At 36.8% G+C, this 23,861-nt stretch overlaps 2 protein-coding genes across 4 annotated transcripts in view; one reads left to right on the top strand and one right to left on the bottom strand.

Annotated features, from left to right (window-relative positions):
* The window catches only part of DIAPH2 (diaphanous related formin 2), a 1,060,116-nt gene that overhangs the window by 73,170 nt on the left and 963,085 nt on the right, over positions 1–23,861 (top strand). The gene's annotated exons all lie outside the window — the stretch shown is intronic.
* LOC128578521 (tRNA-splicing endonuclease subunit Sen15-like) lies at positions 6,971–8,046 on the bottom strand. The gene has a single exon (XM_053581180.1). It carries the CDS (start codon positions 7,993–7,995, stop codon positions 7,489–7,491), a length of 507 nt encoding a protein of 168 aa, XP_053437155.1. The 5' UTR covers positions 7,996–8,046; the 3' UTR covers positions 6,971–7,488.

Genomic DNA, 23,861 nt, shown 5'->3' on the forward strand with positions numbered 1-23,861 from the left:
TCTTTAAACTTTGCTTTGACTATGGCATTTAGAATTTCCCCTGAAACAAGTCTTAACATTTTCACTTCCTTCAATTCTTTCTCCTAGTTACATGGTACGCTCTTTCTCCTGTTCACTGCCATCTTCTTTGAAGCATCTTTCAACAACCTTTTCCCTTGTGAAGTCTGTAATCTGCTGACCTTTCTTGATGATGATAGCACCTGGCTATTCTTGTGCCCTCTTCCCTTGCTATTCATTTTGGTGACTTCAGCTACTCTGTTGATAAACCCTTCAATACATGTTTGCTCTTAGTTTCATTATTTCCTAAACTCTAACCTCTGCATTTGTGTATTTAGCTAATTATAGGTATGACTTATGTGGGTGAGAGGAAACTTCCCCTTTTCCCAAAAAGTTCTCTGAAAGATCAAGTCACAATTAAGGCAGCTAAGAAGAAGAGATTTATTTACCATGTATATGAGAAGAATCTCAGAGTGATTACCCATTATTCCAATGGGATCCAAATATTTTTATACCATTCTTTAAGAAGGGAGAGGTGAAAGGAATATAGGTAAGTCTGTTTAGGAAGAGACTTGGATGGATGAATGGATGGGAGAAACAGATTGACTAGTAAAGATTCTCTTTGCAAATTAAATTAACCTGAGAGATAGGTATTATACTGAAAATTATTTGGGCCAGGTTTGGTTGCATTTTTTATTCTATTTCCTGCAAAATATTGAGATGACAAAGACAGGGAGGGAAGTCAGTTGTTCTTTTCATGGGTTCCTCTGGTTTATGCAGGTAGAGGTGTAGCCCTTTCCAAAGGCCTGTTGATCTCTAAGTGCCTTTAATTGAAAATGCTCTTTATACCAAGGAACCATATTTTGGGGTGGTATTTCCTGAGATCCTTCAGACTACACCTTGGACTGTGTCATTCTTTGGAATAGTTCTGCTTCCAAGATCTTTAACTCTGAAATTTTTCTTGGAAGCTAAACAACATAGACTACCTTTCCAAGGCCCTTAATTTTATAGAGCATGTATTGTATGTGGTTAAGAACTCTGTCTTTGCCATTAATCATATCACCTTGTGAAGGTTATGTAAGTTCTTTAGATTTTATTTTTGTTAACTGTAAAAAGATATAAGAGGATCTACCTAATATGATTATTTTTAGGATTAAAGGAGATGGTATTACTAGAAAAAGTGCCTGGCATATATGCTTTTTTAAACTTTTCAAATATTACGGGGGAAAATAATAAGGGGTTACAAGTGTTTTTGTTACGTGGATACCTTGTATAATGCTGAAGTCAATTCTTTAAGTGTGCCCCTCACCAGAATACTGTTTATGGTTCCCAATAGGCCGAAAACAATGATGACAACAAAACCAGAAGCATCCCTTGTGATTATAAACACTTTTAATCTTTTAAATCTTTGTCTCTTTACTCAGGAAAAAAAAAAAAAAACCTTACAGCTTTAACTTGCTGACCAATTTGGTTATGACTTTTTGCAGTATAGAAATAATTATCTGAGTTCATCAGTGCCATTGCCATATCGAGTTTTCTTAAGTACAATGCTACAGGACCATCTTCTACTCTATTCATTTTCTTAGTCACTTCTAATTGCTTGCCAAATCCCATTGGTTCTGGTTTTGGAGTAACTGTTATATCTTTGTCCTCAGTTATCCTCCAGTTGCTCTTGCCCTAGTTTAGACAATATTCTTCTCTAGTTTTTCTTTGTGAGACTATTTTCTTTTCTAAAAAGATCTTACTTTCCTCCAGGTTTTGCCTATTCGAATCCAGTATTTTCCCATTAATGCTTCTGACACAGGTTCCTTTTCTGAAGCCTCAAATGGGCTTCTATGTTTTTAGATATTTATATGTCCCAACTTCATTCCCTCAACTATGCTCCAGGTGATTATTTCACACCTTTACTTTGCTATTGAAACTTCAGAATTCTTCTTCATCTGTGGCCTCTGCTGATGATCATGCTGATTAACTTACTGAGTTAAATTAAATCAGGGGAGAACTTCCACCACCGCATCTACCTAACTTTTAGTTATCTACATTCAAATAGTCTGTCTTGCAACTTGTCACCATAGGTTAAATTTTCATGTTCCTATCTTTCCTCAAATAGTATATAAAATCATATTCTGTTTCACCTACTCACAGACATTGCTCTAATAATTTTCTCCTTTCTTTTAGCATTCTCAGGAGTGTACGAACATGCTGTTCCATCTTACAAAAAGATTGTCCTGACCCTATCTCTATTGCTACATGTAACTACCACTCCATTTATTTCCTCTTCTTTAAAGCAAAGCACCTAACAATAAGTTTGTTTATATGCACTGTATCCAGTTGCTCTCCTCTCACTTTCTCTCCTAAATTCATTCCAACCAGGCTTCCATCCTACTTTTCCATTAAAACTGATCTTACTGGTTGTCACCAAAGCTCTTCATGCTTGCTTTGGTCAATTTTCAGTTCTCATCTTAATTGACCTATCAGCATCATTTGATACAGTAGATCATTTTCTTTAATTTGAAATACTTTCTTTTTCTTTGTCTTTTCAACATTCATTTGGTTCTCTTCCCACTTCTCAGGCTGTTCCTTTTCAATCTTCTTTACTGATTCCCCCTTCTGTTCTCAACCTCTAAATATTGGAGAGGCCCAGGAATCAATTCTTAGACATCATCTTTTCTCTACCTATACTATCTTTGTTGATCGCAACCAGTCCTATAGTTTTAAGTTCCATTTTTATGCTCACACTTCTCAAATTTATCTCCAGGTTAGTCCTCACATCTGAACTCCAGACTCATTTATTTAGCTTTGTAAATAACACCTTTCCTAGGATGTTTAATAGATCTCTCAAAATAATGTATGCCTAACTGAACTGCTGATATTACCTTCCAAACTTGCTCCTCAAAAGTCCTCCTCGGCTCTGGGCCTGTGTTAAGTGGCTAAGGCGCCAGCCACATACACCTGAGCTGGCGGGTCGAATCCAGCCCAGGCCCGCCAAACAACAATGACGGCTGCAACCAAAAAGTAGCCAGACATTGTGGTGGGCGCCTATAGTCCCAGCTACTTGGGAGGTAGAGGCAGGAGAATCGCTTGAGCCCAGGAATTGGAGGTTGCTGTGAGCTGTGATGCCACAGTACTCTACCTAGGGTGATAGCTTGAGGCTCTGTCTCAAAAAAAAAAAAAAAAAAAAAGTCTTCCTCATTTCAGCTGCATTATCTCCATCCATCTACTTGCTTGGGTCAAAAACTATGGATTTGTCCTTCCCTGTTTTCTCTCTCTCTCTGATAATCCGTGTTCAGTTCATTAGGAAGTCCTACTAGTTCTCCCTTCAAAGTAAAGTACTTGAAATAGCTGACCATTTCTTACCACTTCCATTGGCACAACACTGGTTGAAGTCTCACGTGGACATTGCCGTAATGGTAGGACTGTTAGGACTACCACAATTTCTAATTGGTCACCCTACTTCCATCCATGCGCCTCTGTAGTATATTCTCAACACAAAAAGATTATTCATTTAAAGCATGTACATCATGTCACATGGCTCCTCGAATCTCTACTGTGGTTCTATTTCACTCAGTGTAAAAGAGCCAATTACTTAAAATAGGTTATAAGGCCCTATGTGATCTGACACACCTACCTCTTTAATATCTTTCTCTACTATTCTCTCCCCCATGCTCACCGTGCTTAGACACTTGCCTTTTATCTCATTGCAGCCATAAGCAATAATGATTCCTGCTAGTTTTATACATTTTTTATTAAATCATAGTGTGTACATTGATATGATCATGGGGCATCATTCACTAGCTTCACAGAGCGTTTGACACACCTTCATCACACTGGTTAACATGGCCTTCCTGGATTATACCAGCGGTGCATCTTACAAGGGTATATGTGAAACTTGGTAAATGTGGAATGTAAGTGTCTTGGCACAAGTAACTGAGAGAAGGCCAGGTAGTTTTATATTTTTTGATGTGTGTACAGCATTCACAATGTTTCAAACTTTGTAAACATTTCTATTTTGAGGTTTGAATAACAAATTCTAAAGCTTTGTCAGAAAATCATCATTTTCCTCTTTACATATGTGATTTTTTAAAAATGGCTTGTTGGATTCATAAATGTGATTTAAAGAAATTATAGCTTGGAGAAACATTTTTCATAATTGGAAATTTAGGATATTAGGAAGTGACACTTTTCAGATACAATCATATTATACTTTTATTTGTTGAGTCTCATTTATATTTTTGTCACCTCCATGCTCAAATATTACAAACTTGTATTTTCAGACTTTTAAAGTTATTTATTATGTGGGAATGGGATGGATGGATCATATGGTAGTTCTAGTTTTAACTTTTTAAAGACCTTCCATACTGTTTTTCATAATGGCTATACTAACTTACATTCCCACCACCATTTTGCAAGGGTTCCAGTTTTTCTATACTCTTGCCAATGCTTGTTATTATTTTTTATTTTTTGAGACAGAGTCTCACTATGTTGCCCTTGGCAGAGTGCTATGGCATCACAGCTCACAGCAACCTCAAACTCTTGGGCTAAAGTGATTCTCTTGCCTCAGCCCTCCCACTGAGTACGGGTGCCTGCCATAATGCCCAACTATTTTTTTGTTGTAGTTGCCATTGTTGTTTGGCAGACCCAGGCTGGGTTCAAACTCACCAACCCTGGTGTATGTGGGCAGTGCCCTAGCCGCTGAGCTACAGGCGCTGAGCCTAAGTTTTGTCTTTTTAATAATAGTCATTCTAAAAAGCATGAGGTACTATCTCATTGTGGTCTTAATTTGCATTATGTTAAGTGAACTGAGCCAGACGCAGAAAACCAAATACCACATGATCTCACTCATACGAGTGGGATCTAAAACAGTGGATGTTGTAGAAGTAAAGAGAAGAATGGTTGTTACCAGGGGCTGGGGTAGTTGGGCGTTGGTGGATTGGGCAGATGTTGGTCAGGGGATACAAAATTTCATTTAGATAGGAGGGTTAAGTTTAAGAGCTCTATTGTACAACATGTAACTACAGTTTATAATATATTGTATTTTTGAAAACTGCTAAGAGAGTGAATAAAGCATTCTCACCACAAAAATAACTGTGAGGTAATGCAATAATTAGCTAGATTTAGTTATTCTGCAATGTGTGTATGCTTCACAACATCATGTTATACCTGCTAAATGCAGCCAATTTTATATGTTAATTAAGAAAATTATAAATGTATGTATATTAAGCAATAGAATAATAGGAATAGGATATCAGAAAAAATATGGTTTAATTACAAGTAACAACCAAAATATTTATAGGAAACTATGGTTTTATCTTTTTTGAGAGAAGTCTACTTGTACCTTGAACATTATACATTTTCTATCTTATCTTTATTTTCACTGTAATCAATATGTAAAGTTATTTTATGAATAAGCATAGTTTTTATTTACTCATACTTGTGGCTGAAGCATGAAACTAAACAGTTTATGGGTATTGTTTCAGTTGATCTTTACGACAGTGCCACAAAGTAGGGAACATTGCTATACCTCATTTTCAGATAAGGAAATTGAGGCTTAGAGAGAGGCTAAGAAAATTGTTTCAGTAGCTTGCCTAGGCTAGTAATTGGCTGAGCTGAAACTTAAACGTACATGGAAATCTAAAACATCTACATTTTTGTTAACATCTGCATTTAATAATGTTTCATTAAAGCTAAATACAAAATTAAGAAGTTTTCCTTGCACAGGTATTGAGTGGAAGTAGAAGGCAACTCAGAGGCTCATTTGGGTAACAAGTAAAGTCAGCCTGATGGAATGATGTCTGTAATCTCTCTTTATAGAGCATCAGTTGAAAAGAAAGAGGGCCAACAATTTTAGTAATGGAAAACTATTAAAATGTCATTATTATAGTTGATTAGGAGAAGGCACGTAAGTAATTTTGTTCTTAGACACAGAGGTAGATTTCCAGATATGAAATTTCTCTTTTTAATTTCATTCCTGGGAGTATCCTTCCTTATGTAAATAATGTAAAATATGTTCTTGTCCTAGTTGATGGTTGTTATGACTATTTTACTTCTCTTGAATCTCTCAGTGTTACCCTTTATTGTGCTGTTCTTTAAGATTGGCCTTTTTAGGGCAGCGCCTGTGGCTCAAGGAGTAGGGCGCTGGTCCCATATGCTGGAGGTGGTGGGTTCAAACCCAGCCCCGGCCAAAAACCACAAAAAAAAAAAAAGAAAAAGATTGGCCTTTTTAGACTTCAGAGAACTCCAAAGGTTTAGACCGGGGTGTTCAACCTGTGGCCCTCAGGTCACATGCTACATTTGTGAAGACATTTTTTGCTCATCTGTGGTGTTGGGTACCCAAAAATAATGCACAGACTTTTTTTTTTTTTTTTGCTAATCAGCTTTCCTTACTGTTTGTGTATTTAATGTGTGGCCCAAGACAATGGTTATTCTTCCAATGTGCAGCAGAAAAGAAAAAAGGCTGGACACTCTGGGAGGTGCTATGATTATATAAAAAATAATATAAATATAATTTTTATATTATAAAAATATACTATATTTTTTATTTTAATCTTAAATTTATACAGTTAAGGAATACGTTTACAGAGGTTTTTTATTTTTTACAACAGACTGCCTCTCCAGGTTAGCAGTTGACAGTGTAACCTTTGGTTACATCTGGTGTATTAGGTATTTGCTAATGTTCCATCAACTCTGACATCACTTCTGTGCATTGGTTCATCACTTTTTATGTTGTGGATATTCAGCGAAGCAATTATAGTTGGGCTTTCTGAGCAATGTTATTAATGGCCACTGCCGACAGATTTAAAGCTCCAGATTTAAATTTTTTAGGTGATTGTTTATTTTATAGAACATAAGCTCATTATTAAATTGTGTCTTCCATAGTTTGTAAAACTGAATTTTGTATTTAGAGTATAGTCACTGACTATTAATTGAAAATTGAGAAGTAGTTCCTTCATTAAAACTTTTTTTTTTTTTTAATTCTTTTACTTTTTATTGGTGATTTAAAACAAAAACAAAAACAAACAGAGATAAATTCTCCAGGTGTCAAGGTATACATGAAATACTATTCCAAGCTAGCCGTAGTGGCCAAAAGGCCCTGGGAGTTGAGTACGAGAAAGAGGAGGCAGTCTCCACATGAGCTAGCAGTGGCAGTAATGGACAGAGTCCACACGAGTGTGGGATGACAGAGCAACACATGGGTCCACCCCTCTGAATATATCCTAGGTATAACCGCGTACAACTACAATTAAACTGTCTCTAGATAAGAAAGTTCTACGAGCAACTACCCTGTATTTTTGAAGAAAAAATTTCTTCTATCTGGGGAAGTTTTATTCTGAAGAAAAAAAAAATTCTGCAATTGGAAAGTCAACCTTGACTAGTCAACCTAAACAATCTAAGTCAACGCTGATTAGTCATCTCTGGAATAAAAGATGAAGCAGGCAATCAGTCTCAAATCCAATCTTGTATGAATAAAATATGCATCAGGAAGTATAGAGGTCATCTTCTAAGGGAAATATTCTGAGGGTCTGGCAGCATAAATCCATCCGTAAGTTTATGATAGACTATTGTAGAATCAGATTCCACTATGGCCAAAATAAAAGACATCGGCAAATCAGGATCACCTTGCAATTTTTGTGATGCCTTCAAGATCTCCCTTATCCTGTTATGGCTGAAGGAAGCAGTAATAGAGGTTGGCACCACAGTCCGTAACCCTTCCCCTTCTATCTCAGTGCCCACAAGGCAGATGAGCTGGAGTTCTGGTAATCCCACACAGTTCACTTCATGCCAACTTTTACTCTCCATGAGGTCCAGGTAAACCAAAAATGCTACATAAACTTGGCTGGCATCTCCTATAGCTAATTCCATCATTTCTAAATACTTAGGGTGGGAACCCATCCAGGCGTCCTCGGGGGCCCACGAGTGAGCGCTGCTGCCACCTCGAACGCCGCCCGGCCCCAGCCCGCTGCAACCGGGGACCGGCTCGGAATCACCGTCTTCTTCCATGCCGGCCGGTGCGGCGCGCCCGTGGTGCACCAGGACCCGCGCCCGGCCAGAAGCAGCAAAACTTTTTTTTTTGAGACAACGTATTACTCTGTTGCCTTGGATAGAGTGCCTTGCTTGGCATCATAGCTCACAGCAACCTCAAAATCTTGGGCTTGAGTAGTCCTCTTGTCAAGTAGCTGGGATGCCCGCCACTACCCCCAGCTATTTTTTTTCTATTTTTAGTAGAGATGGTATCTCACTCTTGCTCAGGCTGGTCTTGAACTCCTGAGTTCAAGTAATTCACCTGCCTTGACCTCCCAGAGTGCTGGGATTATAGGCGTTAGCCACTGCACCCAGCCTCATTAAAACTTCAAGAATAAAAAAACTTTTGGTTTTATCTGTATGGGGTAAATTATACTTGCTCTTTAAGATTCCTGTTCCCCTCCCTCCCCTGCCCAGCGTCATGTTTTAAAAATCTTCATGCTAGCATTATGGTGGGCACCTATAGTCCTAGCTACTAGGCAGGTGAGGCAAGAGAATCGCTTGAGCTCAAGAGTTTGAGGTTGCTGTGACCTGTGATGTCACAGCACTCTACCCGAGGTGACAAAGTGAGACTGTCTCAAAAAAAATTTTTTTTCAAGTAGGTAAAGGTAGTAGGATGAAAACAATATTGCTTCCATATTATTATTATTTTTTGATTTTTTTATTAAGTCTTTTGTACATAGATCATAAATACATTTATGCCATTTTCAATGTGTTGATTATTTGTACAAATTGGAGTGCTTATATCATACTAATCAATATAGCTTTCACCTCATTTACCGAATTATAGCAGCTTCCATATTATTATTATTGGCAACTTCTATTTATTTTTTTATTTTTCATTTCTGTGTTCTTGAGTAATATTCGTGAATTCTAAGATGACTGCACTATATTGGTATGACATGTTATCTTTAACCACAATTTAAATTTGAATGAAATTCATGTTCAGAACATTTCTCATGTTAATCAGAAGTATTTTGTATTACCTCTAATTAGGATTGAATGAAATAGCTCCTTTTGTTCTACTTTAAATGTACGAAAATTAATACTGAAACTGAATTCAGCATTTTAAGCTGTCATAATCTTTGAATGTATTGAGAATACCTGAACTGGTTTTTATACATTGAATGTACTAATTAGGGACTTTAATAGGGATAACTGTTTTTATCCAAACTGAATTAATGCAATTAGAGTTCTTTTACATCAAGAGGTGAGAGGAGATTTCCATTTTAAGATTAAAAAATAAATGCATAGAAACTTTTTGAAAGTTCAAGTTAGAATTTGATTCCTATTAGCTAGCACAAGGATGTATTAAGTGGAGGTTCATGTTACACAGCCATTATTGGATCATATAGATATGTCATGAAGGACTACGTTCTAATACAGGTAATTAAATAGTTTTGTCTTATGTAAAAGATGAGGCTATGATAATTTATGATTAATCTCTACCTATATTTCATTTCAATCTAATTTATTAAAAGTAATGTTTAATACATGTATTATTACACATGCAAATATGATGTTTTATACTTTTTATGTTTAGCAATTTATATTAATATACTTTGATTTTTGTAGTAATTTCATGATAGTGTAGTCTTATACAACAAATTTTCCATTATCTATCCCATATTCTATTTGCTCAAACTCTCATAAATAATCTCAAAGCTTTTAATTTTTATTCTCTCACTTTTCTTTTTCATTAACTTAGAGAGAATATTTCCTAGGACTTGGTAATGTACTTTAACTGAAGCACACTTGTTCTTCCCAAACTGTTATTTTGAGTTTCTTTCTCACCCAACACCAGTCTTTTAGAAGTTGGCTGGCTCGGAAAAGTATCTTTTAGTACTTTCAGCATAAGTAATTTTAATTAATGGTTAAGTTACCATAACTAGGTGTTATAATTTATAATAAGCCATAGAAATAGTTATCAGAAATGATTAGATTTTCAGCAGTTGTCTGCACAGAATGTTTGCATTTTTTTTTTTTTTATTGTTAGGGATTCATTGAGGGTACAATAAGCCAGGTTACACTGATTGCAATTGTTAGGTAAAGTCCCTCTTGCAATCATGTCTTGCCCCCATAAAGTGTGACACACACCAAGGCCTCACCCCCCTCCTTCCTTCCCTCTTTCTGTTCCCCCCCATAACCATAATTGTCATTAATTGTCCTCATATCAAAATTGAGTACATAGGATTCATGCTTCTCCATTCTTGTGATGCTTTACTAAGAATAATGTCTTCCACGTCCATCCAGGTTAATACGAAGGATGTAAAGTCTCCATTTTTTTTAATGGCTGAATAGTATTCCATGGTATACATATACCACAGCTTGTTAATCCATTCCTGGGTTGGTGGGCATTTAGGCTGTTTCCACATTTTGGCGATTGTAAATTGAGCTGCAATAAACAGTCTAGTACAAGTGTCCTTATGATAAAAGGATTTCTTTCCTTCTGGGTAGATGCCCAGTAATGGGATTGCAGGATCAAATGGGAGGTCTAGCTTAAGCACTTTGAGGTTTCTCCATACTTCCTTCCAGAAAGGTTGTACTAGTTTGCAGTCCCACCAGCAGTGTAAAAGTGATCCCTTCTCTCCACATCCACGCCAGCATCTGCAGTTTTGAGATTTTGTGATGTGGGCCATTCTCACTGGGGTTAGATGATATCTCAGGGTTGTTTTGATTTGCATTTCTCTAATATATAGAGATGATGAACATTTTTTCATGTGTTTGTTAGCCATTCGTCTGTCGTCTTTGGAGAAGGTTCTATTCATGTCTCTTGCCCATTGATATATGGGATTGTTGGCTTTTTTCATGTGGAATAATTTGAGTTCTCTATAGATCCTAGTTATCAAGCTTTTGTCTGATTGAAAATATGCAAATATCCTTTCCCATTGTGTAGGTTGTCTCTTTGCTTTGGTTATTGTCTCCTTAGCTGTACAGAAGCTTTTCAGTTTAATGAAGTCCCATTTGTTTATTTTTGTTGTTGTTGCAATTGCCATGGCAGTCTTCTTCATGAAGTCTTTCCCCAGGCCAATATCTTCCAGTGATTTTCCTATGCTTTCTTGGAGGATTTTTATTGTTTCATGCCTTAAATTTAAGTCCTTTATCCATCTTGAATCAATTTTTGTGAGTGGGGAAAGGTGTGGGTCCAGTTTCAGTCTTTTACATGTAGACATCCAGTTCTCCCAACACCATTTATTGAATAGGGAGTCTTTCCCCCAAGGTATGTTCTTGTTTGGTTTATGAAAGATTAGGTGGTTGTAAAATGTTAGTTTCATTTCTTGGTTTTCAATTCGATTCCAAGTGTCTATGTCTCTGTTTTTGTGCCAGTACCATGCTGTCTTGAGCACTATGGCTTTCTAGTACAGACTAAAATCTGGTATGCTGATGCTCCCAGCTTTATTTTTGTTACAGAGAACTGCCTTAGCTATACAGGTTTTTTTCTGGTTCCATTCAAAACGCAGAATCATTTTTTCCAAATCTTGAAAGTACGATGTTGGTATTTTGATAGGAATGGCATTGAATAGGTAGATTGCTTTGGGAAGTATAGACATTTTAACAATGTTGATTCTTCCCATCCATGAGCATGGTATGTTCTTCCATTTGTTAATATCCTCTGCTATTTCCTTTCTGAGGATTTCATAGTTTTCTTTACAGAGGTTCTTCACCTCCTTCGTTAGGTATACTCCTAGGTATTTCATATTCTTTGAAACTATGGTGAAGGGAGTTGTATCCTTAATTAGCTTCTCATCTTGAGTGTTATTGGTGTACACAAAGGCTACTGACTTGTGGACATTGATTTTATATCCTGAAACATTACTGTATTTTTTGATGACTTCTAGGAGTCTTGTGGTTGAGTCTTTGGGGTTCTCTAAGTATGAGATCATGTCGTCAGCAAAGAGGGAGAGTTTGACCTCCTCTGCTCCCATTTGGATTCCCTTTATTTCCTTGTCTTGCCTAATTGTATTGGCTAGAACTTCCAGCATTACGTTGAATAGTAAAGGTGACAGAGGACAACCTTGTCTGGTTCCAGTTCTAAGAGGAAAAGCTTTGTGTTTTACTCCATTCAGTAAAATATTGGCTGTGGGTTTGTCATAGATAGCTTCAATCAGTTTTAGAAATGTGCCACCTATGCCTATACTCTTCAGTGTTCTAATTAGAAAAGGATGCTGGATTTTATCAAATGCTTTTTCTGCATCTATTGAGAGGATCATGTGATCTTTATTTTTGCCTATGTTAATACGGTGGATAACGTTTATAGACTTGCGTATGTTAAACCAGCCTTGCATCCCTGGGATGAAGCCTACTTGATCATGAGGAATGACTTTTTTAATGATAAGCTATAATGTATTGGCTAGGATTTTGTTGAGAATTTTTGCATCTATATTCATGAGTGAGATTGGTCTGAAATTCTCCTTTTTGTTTGTGTCTTTTCCTGGTTTTGGTATCAGGGTGATGTTTGCTTCATAGAATGTGTTGGGGAAGATTCCTTCTTCCTCAATTTTTTGGAATAATTTCTACAGTACAGGAATAAGCTGTTCCTTGAAGGTTTGATAGAATTCTGGAGTGAAGCCATCTGGACCAGGGCATTTTTTGGTTGGAAGCTTTTTTATTGTTTCTTTGATCTCAGTGCTTGAAATTGGTCTGTTCAGGAGCTCTATTTCTTCCTGGCTGAGTCTAGGGAGAGGGTGTGATTCCAAATATTGATCCATTTCTTTCACATTGTCAAATTTCTGGGCATAGAGTTTCTGGTAGTATTCAGAGATGATCTCTTGTATCTCTGTAGGATCAGTTGTTATTTCCCCTTTATCATTTCTAATTGAGGTTACTAGAGATTTTACTTTTCTATTCCTCGTTAGTCTGGCCAATGGTTTATCTATTTTATTTATTTTTTCAAAAAACCAACTCCTTGTTTCATTAATTTTCTGAATGATTCTTTTGTTTTCAATTTCATTGATCTCTGATTTGATTTTGGATATTTCTTTTCTTCTACTGAGTTTAGGCTTAGATTGTTCTTCTTTTTCCAATTCCATAAGATCTCTTGTGAGATTGTTGATGTGCTCTCTTTCTGTTTTTCGAATGTAGGCATCTAAAGCGATGAATTTTCCTCTCAAAACTGCTTTTGCAGTATCCCACAGGTTTTGGTAGCTTGTGTCTTCATTGTTGTTACGCTCAAGGAAGTTAATGATTTCCTGTTTTATTTCTTCCTGCACCCATCTGATATTCAACAGAAGATTGTTTAATTTCCATGCCTTTGGGTGGGGTGGAGCATTTTTGTTAGAGTTGAGTTCCGCCTTTAGTGCCTTATGGTCTGAGAAGATACAAGGTAAAATTTCAGTTCTTTTGATTCTGTTGATATTTGTTTTGTGTCCCAGGATATGATCAATTTTGGAGAATGTTCCATGGGGTGATGAGAAGAATGTATATTCTTTATCTTTGGGATGGAGTGTTCTATATGCGTCTATCAAGCACAGTTGTTCTAGGGTCTCATTTAAATCTCTTATATCCTTGTTTAATTTCTCTTTAGAGGATCTGTCCAGCTCTGTAAGAGGAGTGTTAAGGTCCCCTGTTATTATGGTATTATCAGATATCATATTGCTCAGACTGAGTAAGGTCTGTTTCAAGAATCTGGGAGCATTTAAATAGGGTGCATAGATATTTAGAATTGAGATGTCTTCTTGTTGTGTTTTTCCCTTGACCAATATAAAGTGACCATCTTTGTCTTTTTTGACTTTAGTTGCTTCAAATCCACATGTATCTGAAAATAAGATTGCAACTCCTCTTTTCTTCTGAATTCCATTTGCCTGAAAAATTGTCTTCCAACCCTTGACTCGGAGCTTTAATTTGTCTTTTGACAGCAAATGGATGGCTTGTGTTTTTTAATCCCGTCAACCAATCTATGTCTCTTCAGTGGGGACTTCAAGCCATTAACATTTATTGAGATAATTGATAAGTGTAGTAGTATTGTATTCGTCTTATTTTGTGAGAGTCCATTGCTTAGTTTTATGTTTTGCAACAGTGTGGAGGTTAGGTTCTGTCCGTTAATTTCTGAGTTCTTACTTTGCTGCTGATCCATTGTGGTGGTCAGTGTGCAGAACAGGTTGAAGTATTTCCTGTAGAGCTAGTCTTATTGTGGCGAATTTCCTCAATGTTTTGTATATCCGTAAATGATTTGATTTCTCCATTAATTTTGAAGCTTAGCTTAGCAGGGTACAGAATTCTGGGATGGAAATTGTTCTGTTTAAGTAGATTAAAGGTAGATGACCATTGTCTTCTTGCTTGGAAAGTTTCATTAGAGAAGTCTATGGTCACTCTGATGGATTTGCCCCTGTAGGTCAACTGGCGCTTACTCCTGGCAGCTTGCAGAATCTTTTCTTTTGTCTTGACTTTGGACAGGTTCATCACAATGTGTCTTGGAGAAGCTCCGTTAGAGTTGAGGCGAGCTGGGGTCCGATAGCCCTCTGAAAGCAGAGTGTCAGAATCTTTGGTGATATTTGGGAAATTTTCTTTTATAATATTCTGTAGTATGGCTTCCATTCCTCTGGGGCATTCTTCTTCCCCTTCTGGAATTCCTATAAGTCGTATGTTGGAACTCTTCATAGAGTCCCATATTTCTGACAGTGAACATTCTGCTTTCTCTCTCTTCTTTTCTGCCTCTTTTACTATCTGAGTTATCTCAAAAACTTTGTCTTCTACCTCTGAAATTCTTTCTTCTGCATGGTCTAACCTGTTGCTGATACTTTCCATTGCGTCTTTAAGTTCCCTGATTGACTGTTTCATTTCCTTCAGCTCTGCTATATCCTTTTTATATTCTTCATATCGTTCATCTCTTATTTGATTCTGTTTTTGAATTTCCTTTTGGTTAATTTCCACTTTATTAGCAGTTTCCTTCATTGTTTCCATCATTTCTTTCATTGTTTTCAACATGTGTATTCTAAATTCCCTCTCTGTCATTCCTAACATTTCCGTATAGGTGGAATCCTCTGCAGTAACTACCTCATGGTCCCTTGGCGGGGTTGTTCTGGACTTGTTCGGGGTTGTTCATGGTCCCTTGGTGGGGTTCTTCATGTTTCCTGGAGTTTTCTGCTGATTCTTCCTCATGAGTGATTTCTTTTATCTGTTTCCTTGCCCTAATTTTACTTTCACTTCCTCTTGCTCTTTAAGTTCTCGTGCCTGTGGCCTAAGGGTTACAGGACCAGAAGGGTGAGAAGGTTGAAGAGCAAAAAAGGGATGAAAGAAAGGAGGACCGAGTGATAAGAAAAAAAAAAGAAAAATAGAGAAAGGAGAGGGGGTGGGTAAAAGGAATATTGACAAAAAGAAGAGAGGCACAGAAAGAGGGAGACAGAGCAATATAGGTGTACAGTAGGGTACTTTGATACAACCTTACAAAGAAAAAAACCACCTTCTGGGTTTGCCCAGTTGGGTGGTTCCCTTGAGGTCAGCAGCTCTTTGGTAACCTGATCAGACACAGTACCCCACCTCCACCAAGTAGAGAGGAAAGACAATAATACTATAAATCAAACCAAAACAAGCAAACAGAAAACTTTACGGGATAAAATTGGCTGGAAAAACCAAATAATAGCGGTAGAAACACTAACAAAAATGAAGTTCTAATTATTGAAATAGGCAGCAATGGGAAATTATAATTAAACTAGAAAAATTGAGAAAGAAAAAGGATCTGTAAGGAAATGGTTGAACTTAAAAAAGAAAACAACAATCAACAACATCAACATAAACAAAAAAAAACAACGAAACCAAAAATAAAAAAAAACACAACCAAAAACAAAGCAGTATGTATATGTTATTGAATATTGTCTGCGCAACACGTGGTCTTCTGGGGTGTGAGATGTTAATTACAGTTCTGATACGACTGGAGGCTGCTAGTTTCTCAAACCCCAGCAGGTAGACACCCTAAATCTCTCTTCAGCCCACTTAAAAGGCACTTTGAACTTGTTCACTTGCTGAGCAGAAGCTTTGCTAGGGGAAGTGCTTGTCGCTGGAATCACTGCTGAAGTGGCTGTCCACTTACCCTGTGTGCCAAAACTGGTCTCCCTCTGCCCCCGAGGGTTAGGGCTGCAAGGCGGCTCAGATCCCACCCTTAGGCTACTTGGTCCCTGGGTTACCAGCTCCCACCCAATTCTAGCTCTGCGACCCTGAGGGCGGAGCTTGCCGGGGCAGATCACTCAGAATGGCTGCCTGTGACCCAGAGCCAAACACTATTAGCTCCGTCTGGCTCAGCGGCTCAGACTGGGGCCCTAGACAACGGCCAAAGTTCTCCGCACTCCCGCTCAGGCTCTCCCCAAGGCAGTTCAGCTGAGTGCCAAGTCCAAAGACACCAAAACAGTTCACAGGTAAGGCCTTTCTGGTTTGCAGTCTCGCTGCTACTGAACTTACAGTTGCGGGCGGGTTTAGACGGATTGAACACACGCGACCACTTGCCGGTTTTCCACTGTTTTAGTCCTCCTCTTGGGGTCCAGAAGTCTCTCGCTGACTCCCTGTATCCTCTCAGGGGTGATGATATGCAGATCCCACCAGCCAGAGATGCCTGGAGTCCTATCTCCCCAGACTCACGGTGCCCAGATGCAAGGAAGCTGTTACTTGGCTGCCATCTTGCTCCGCCTTTTCAGAATGTTTTTATTTTTTAATATCCTTACTTCATATCATTAGACTGATATAATGCCAACATTTCTAGACGATATGTCTTATTTTCTGATACAAACTCTTAATGTAGTGCTTATAAAGGAGGAGCAAAACCTCCTTTACCCAGTAAGCATAACACAATGGAATTTTTTTTATTTGATAATCCCACCTTATGGTCCTATTTATCAGCCCTACCAGGTCTAGCTAACTCTGGGTCAATTTTTAATGTCCTTTCCAAATATGATTCTGACCAAAGATTTACAGCTGCAAAGGTGGTAGAGTGGGAGTTCCAGGAATTATAGGAACTAGCTTTGCAAATTTATACTGATTGTAGCAGGTAAAATCACAATTCTCTGGCTTTGTTCTTGGTTTATATACAGAAATGTTTTCAAAAATATTTCTTCTGTTTTGAAAGATTCTGTTAGTGTTCATTGGCATGAATGCATTTAGCAACCATTTATTGATATGTGCAATGTGCCAGGTGTTATGCTATATGCTGGAGGTACAAAAATGAATACAACACTTCTCTTAGCCTGAGAGAGCTCAGAGTTTAGTCAGGGAGACAAGTAAATAAATGTTTTCCATAGTATAGCAGGAGCTCAGACTAGAGGCAGAGAAGACTTAAATATACTGTAAAACCCAGTGTCACTTCTGAATTATCTGTCTATTTCTTTAGCACTAAAATGTTCTCAAAGTTTGAACAATTTAGTTCATCAAAGTCCAGTGCTTTCTATATGTCATGTACTATTACTATTTTAAGTTCTGAGGAGAGAGCAATGAACAACTTAAAGAAAATTGCTGTAGGTATGTGTGGGTGTTTTTCCTTTTCTTGAGACAGGATCTCACTCTGGCACCCAGTCTAGAGTGTAGTGGCCTCATCATAGTTCACTGTAACCTCTACCTTCTGGGCTCAAGCGATCCTCTTACTGTATCCTCCTAAGTAGCTATAGGCACAAGCCACCATACCTTACTAATTTTTTCTATTTTTTGTAGAGACAGGGTCTTACTCTTACTCAGGCTGGTCTCAAACTCTTGGCTTCAAGCAATCTTATTATCTTGGCCTCCCAAAGGGCTAGGATTATAGGCATTAGCCACCGTGTCTTGCCTATATTTTTTATTTTTTGAGACAGAATCTTACTATGTAGCCCTTGGTAGAGTGCCATGGTGGCACAACTCACAGCAACCTCAAACTCTTCCTGGGATACAGGCGCCTGCCACAATACCTGGCTATTTTTTTGTTATAGTTGTCAGTGTTGTTTAGTGGCCCAGGTGGGTTCGAATCCACCATCCCCATTATATGCGCTGGCGCCCTAACCATTGAGCTACTGGCGCAGAGCCTGGCCTATGTTTTTAAATGCTTAAAAAAAAAGATGATTGAGGGAACATGAAAAGTATATTAATTTCAAAGTCTACAAATAAAGTTTTGTTGAATGTAGTCATGTCCATTTGTTTATGTATTATCTAGGGCTCCTTTGTGCTACAGCAGAGTTGGTTAGTTGAGACAAAGACTGTGTGTCCCTCAAAGCTGAAAACATTTACTATCTGTCAATTTATACAAAAACTCATGCCAACTTCTGGATTAGTCCAATAGTTTCTAAACTTTCTGATTTCCTACCCCATCCGAAAAAAAAAAAAATTATCTCTCTATATTCTTTGAGCAAGTAACACTCTACTTTTTATTCAAAATTTTATTCAAATATATATGTACATTATAAAATGCAGACATAGTCAAGAGTGGGAAAACACGAACAAGATTTTTAAATGATTTAAAATGACTTTATTTTATTTATTAAGTATACAAAAGCCTTTGCTGTCATGATTAATAACTCCTTAGTGAGAGCAATATCAATATGTCATTATTTTTTATGTCTTGCTTAAAAAGAGGCAGTAATTGGGTGGTTTAGTTCCAAGTTCATTTTATTTTGATATTTGGTTAAATATCTGTCATAGTTGAAATATAAATCTGACAAAGATATGTAGGTCCAAATGGAACAAGTGCATCGTTAGCAACACTTATTAAATCATAGTATTAACTTTTATCAGTCCAATCCATGAATCAAGCAAAAGTTTCCTGCTGAGCCTTGACTAGTAAATTTCTATCTTCCTTGATGACATTCAGTTCTTGCAACTAATCATGAATGTTGTAGTTCTATATTTTTAAATAAAAGGATTCAAAATGTGCTTTAATAAATAGGTCTTCAACAAAATGTCATTGGGGACATGGGCTCTTTACATTTTTCCTTCCACATTCTTAATGTTTAGACCCGCATTTACATGTTTGTCTGCTTTTAGCCTCCCCATACAGTCTGTCTAACACCAGGAAGAAAGAGGAAGAAGCGATTCAAGCCAGGGTAAAGGGAACTAACCTGGAAGTTGGGTCTGCCAGTGTGGGTCTTTTCCAGTAAAGTTGGTTTGAAAAGGAATTATTTTAATTTTTAAAATGTCAGGAAATTACTTGTTTTTTTTTTATGAACGAAAAATGCCTAAGACATGCAAAATTTCAACAGTTTTTAAATACATTATCTTGAAATAACCAGAGATATCTCTGTAAGGCACAAAATGTTTTCATGTTCACTTCCTATTTCATTACAAAATATTTTAAATATTCACTTTAGTGAATATTAACTAGTATTTGAAATATCTGCTCTTATTTTTAAAAAAGAAACTTTATTACTCTATGTAGTACTCTGTGTAACTTGATATCTACTTCTTGCAAAAGCTTAAAATTTTATATATGGGTTAACTTTATAGTTTTCCCATAAAGCATATTTTTATTACATAAATTATTTTTGTGATAAAATTGCAAAATTATATTCAGTTTTCTCATTAAATTGTTCTATTAATAAATCAAAGAAAAAGAATTATATACATCATTATTGAAATAATTAGCAAATACTGTAAGCTGAATTTTTTTTTTTTTTTTTGAGATAGCATCTCACTGTTACCCTGGGATTGAGTGCCATGGCATCATCATAGCTCACAGTGACCTCAAACTTTTGGGCTCAAGTGATGCTCATGCTTCAGCTTCCCGAGAAGCTAGGACTTCATGTACCCATCATAATGCCTGACGAATTTTTCTATTTTAGTAGAGATGGGGGTCTCCCTGCTGCTCAGACTGGTCTTGAACTCCTGAACTAAAGCTATCTGCCCACCTCGGCCTCCCAGAGTGCTAGGGTTACAGGCATGTGGTACCTGGCCTTGCCTATAAGCTGAAATGTTAAAAAAATAAAAGCTCTATTTTCATTCAGTTACAGTAGAACTTCCATAGTTGACCACCTCTCTGTATTGACCACCTCTCTGCGTTCACCACCTCCTTAAGTTGACCTAATTTTCACAGACCAGACATGCACCACATTTATGTATCAGTATAGTAGGCCTAGTTCCTTATTTTGACTGCCTCTCTATGATGACCAGTTTGTTACTGTCCCTCCAATGGTCAACTTACAGAAGTTATATATTATAAATCTCCCATACTGAGTAATGTTTTTGGTACTTTAGCAGATTTTCGGCAGTGGTTTCTATGTGTCTTCTGACAGAATTTGTGACAAAGAAATGTGCTTTTGTTTATTGCCAAATTGTTTCCCATGTGTTATTTTAGCTGCTTTTACCAAGTGTTTCCTTAATGCCATGGGACCTTTTGTCTTTCGCTATTAAGGAAAGGAAATTCAAAAGGAGTTCTAAACCTGTATCATTAAGTTTACAAAATGTTACTAAGGTATTAGATTAAGTATATGATTCTAATTATTGCTAAGAAAATTAAAGAAGCTTTCTGCATGCTCTTGATGCTTAGATTTTAAATGGCCTGCTAATTTGAGGTTGTATTATTCTATTATTAGCTAATATTTTAAGGTACAATATGCACATAAAGTGAGGGTCATCTTTGATGATTGATATATATCCACATTTCAAATAGTCACCCTAATAATTTCAATCTTTTGAGGTCAGCTTATTAGCCTTATATTTTTGTTCTTTTTACTGTGTGATGACAGATAAAAGATTTATGAGTAGGAGACATAACAGTCTAGCATTTTCTTGTTCCCTTGTGCTTTCATTGTTGGTATTATCCTATTATCCTCAATCTGTTGTTTTTGTAAGAATCTTTTAGAGCCACTTTTCCATTTTGTGATGGTTGATTTAGTTAAAACTAGATAAAACAATCTGTAAATCCATCTAACCAGCCACAAGTAAACTGTAGTATGTTGCAGTACACTGAAAGTGAACAAACATGCATTCTGAATACCCCAGTCTTCATCTAAGATATCTTGTGTACCATTTGGCCCTACTGATCTGGTGAGGACTCTAATGTTAATTCTCATGTCAAATAATAATAAGTGTTATTAAATTTCTTTATTTCAGGTTAATTTGAGGGTACAAAGAAATAGATTACAATGTTTGCATTTCTTAGGTAGAGTCCCTCTTATTAATTGTGTCCTGCCCCTTAGAGATATGCCATATACCCTAACATTGTGCCCATTAAGTGGGAGCACACCCACCCCCTTCTCTCCTTCACTCCCCCCCACCCCATTCTCTCTCCCTTCCACCTTGATTGACTTCAAATGGTGCAGGGCTTTTTTCTTTGTTGTTGGAAGCTTTTTTATTGTTTCTTCAATCTCAGTGCTTGATATTGGTCTGTTCAAGAGATCTATTTCTTCTGGTTAAGTCAAGGTAGATGGTTCTGGTTAAGTCAAGGTAGATGGTGTGATTCTAGGTATTGGTCCATTTCTGCAACATTGTCAAATTTCTGGGCATAGAGTTTTTGGTAGTAATCAAAGATAATATCTTGTATCTCTGTGGTATCAGTTGTTATATCCCCGTTTTTGTTTCTGATTGAGGTTATTAAAGATTTTAATTTTCTGTTTCTAGTTAATCTGGCTAGTGTTTTATTGATTTTATTTATCTTTATGAAGAACCAACTTTTCCCTTTATTAATTTTCAGAATAATTCTTTTGTTTTCAATTTCATTTATTTCTGGTTTAATTTTGGTTATTTATTTTCTTCTGCTGGGTTTGTGATTGGATTGCTCTTCCTTTTCCATTTCTTTAAGATGATTCCTTAGATTGTTGATGTGCTATCTGTTTTTTGGATATAGGCACGTAATGTGATACATTTTCTTCTTAGAACTGCTTTTGCAGTATTCCACAGGTTTTGGTGGCTTATGTCTTCATTGTTGTTATGTTTGAAGAATTTAATGATTACCTTCTTAATCTCTTCCTTGACGCAACTGTTATTCAGCATAAGGTTGTTCAGTTTCCATGCTATTGTGTGGGGATGAAGCTTTTTGTTGGCCTTGAGTTCTACCTTTATTGCCTTGTGGTTTGAAAAGATAAAAGGTATAATTTCATTTCTTTTGATTTTGTTGAGGTTTGATTTATGTCCTAGGATATGATCTTTTTTTTTTTTTTTCTTTTGTAGAGACAGAGTCTCACTTTTATGGCCCTCTATGGAGTGCTGTGGCCTCACACAGCTCACAGCAACCTCCAACTCCTGGGCTTAAGCGATTCTCTTGCCTCAGCCTCCCGAGCAGCTGGGACTACAGGCACCCGCCACAACACCCGGCTAAGGATATGATCTTTTTTGGAGAATGTTCCTTGGGATGATGAGAAGAATGTATATTTCTTAGCTGTGGGATAGTGTGTTCTGTATATATCTATTAAGGCCAATTGTTCTAGGGTCATGTTTATATCCCTTATATCTTCGTTTGGTTTCTATTTAGAGCAGTGGTTCTCAACCTTCTAATGCTGTGACCCTTTAATACAGTTCCTCATGGGGTGACCCCCAACCACAAAATTATTTTCGTTGCTACTTCATGAAGGATCTGTCCACCTCTATAAGAGGAGTGTTAAAGTCCCCTGCTACTATGGTGCTATAGGGTATCATATTGTTCAGACCAATTAAAGTCTGTTTCATAAATCTGGGAACATTTATTTTGGATGCATAATAAATATTTAGAATTGAAATGTTCTCTCGTTGCATTTTCCCCTTGACCATTATGAAGTGACCTTAAAAATTTTTTTGAATAACAATCAACATTTCTCAACCCCCAGTGAATCTTTTATACAATCTCTGGATTCTCAAAACCACTTGGTAAAGATTAAGCTCTGGATTAAGGGTCATGGAAAGTGAAAATAATATTTCTATTTTCTGTTTTTTTTTTTTCCAGATAATCTCACTCTGTCACTCTGGGTAGAATGTGATGGCATCATTATAGCTCACAGCAACCTCAAACTCCTGGGCTTAAGAGATCCTTTTGCCCCAGTTTTTCTATTTTTAATAGAGATGGGGTCTTGTTCTTACTCAGGCTGGTCTCGAACTCCTGAGCTCAAGCATTCCAACCACCTTGGTCTCCCACAGTACTAGGATTACAGGTGTGATCCACCATTCCCAGCCAATATTTCCATTTTCCAATATTGAAATATATGTTCTGAATTTACCCTCCTGATGGTAAATAGGTATGTGTAGGTATCCAAAGTTAGATTCTTCAAACAGGGCCTTGAAAGTAGAAATAGATGAAGAATTTTTAAGCCATACTCAGTAACATTTAATTAGTATCATGCTTTCCCTCCTGCTTTTGGCTACATAGTATTTTTAGAGAGAATGTATTTGGACAATATTTTTTCTTTATCTTTGCTTTTTATGTGAGCTTCTGTACGTAATGTAGCTACAAACTGTATAAAGTTAACTGGATTTTTTGATAACATGAGGTAATTAGTGCCAGATAAAATTGGCCAAATATTTAATTATGTAGAGAATCCTTGGTACTCCATTGGAATTAAAAAAAAAAAAAAAAGTTTTGTCCTTTCTAACCCACAGAAGCTAAAATAATATGGAACAGACCTTTAGAAAAAATAAACAAATGTTGTAAAAATCCACTAATTTATAATCTTAATATGTTTTTAGGTACTAAGGTGTCATCGGTTCATTCTCTTTAATGGTGTAAGTCCCTCTCAGCCCAGAAGTTGGAGAGAATAATTACTGTTAAGAAGTAGAAAGAAGGTGGCAAACATTTGACAGTGAAGTCAAATTCAGATTTAAAAACAGCAAGTGGAACAGCTAGCCTTAAACTAGAATAAAGACATGTTGCAGAAGTAGAAACACTTAATTTATAGAAAATGTGTAGAAATTGATAGCAGTTTTATAGAAGGAAGGAACAATATGGGTTACTTTTATAAGGAAGGAAGAGATAGAAGAACATATAGAAGGTTGACATT

This window comes from Nycticebus coucang, chromosome X, assembly GCF_027406575.1.
Source record: "Nycticebus coucang isolate mNycCou1 chromosome X, mNycCou1.pri, whole genome shotgun sequence".
Lineage (NCBI taxonomy): Eukaryota > Metazoa > Chordata > Mammalia > Primates > Lorisidae > Nycticebus > Nycticebus coucang.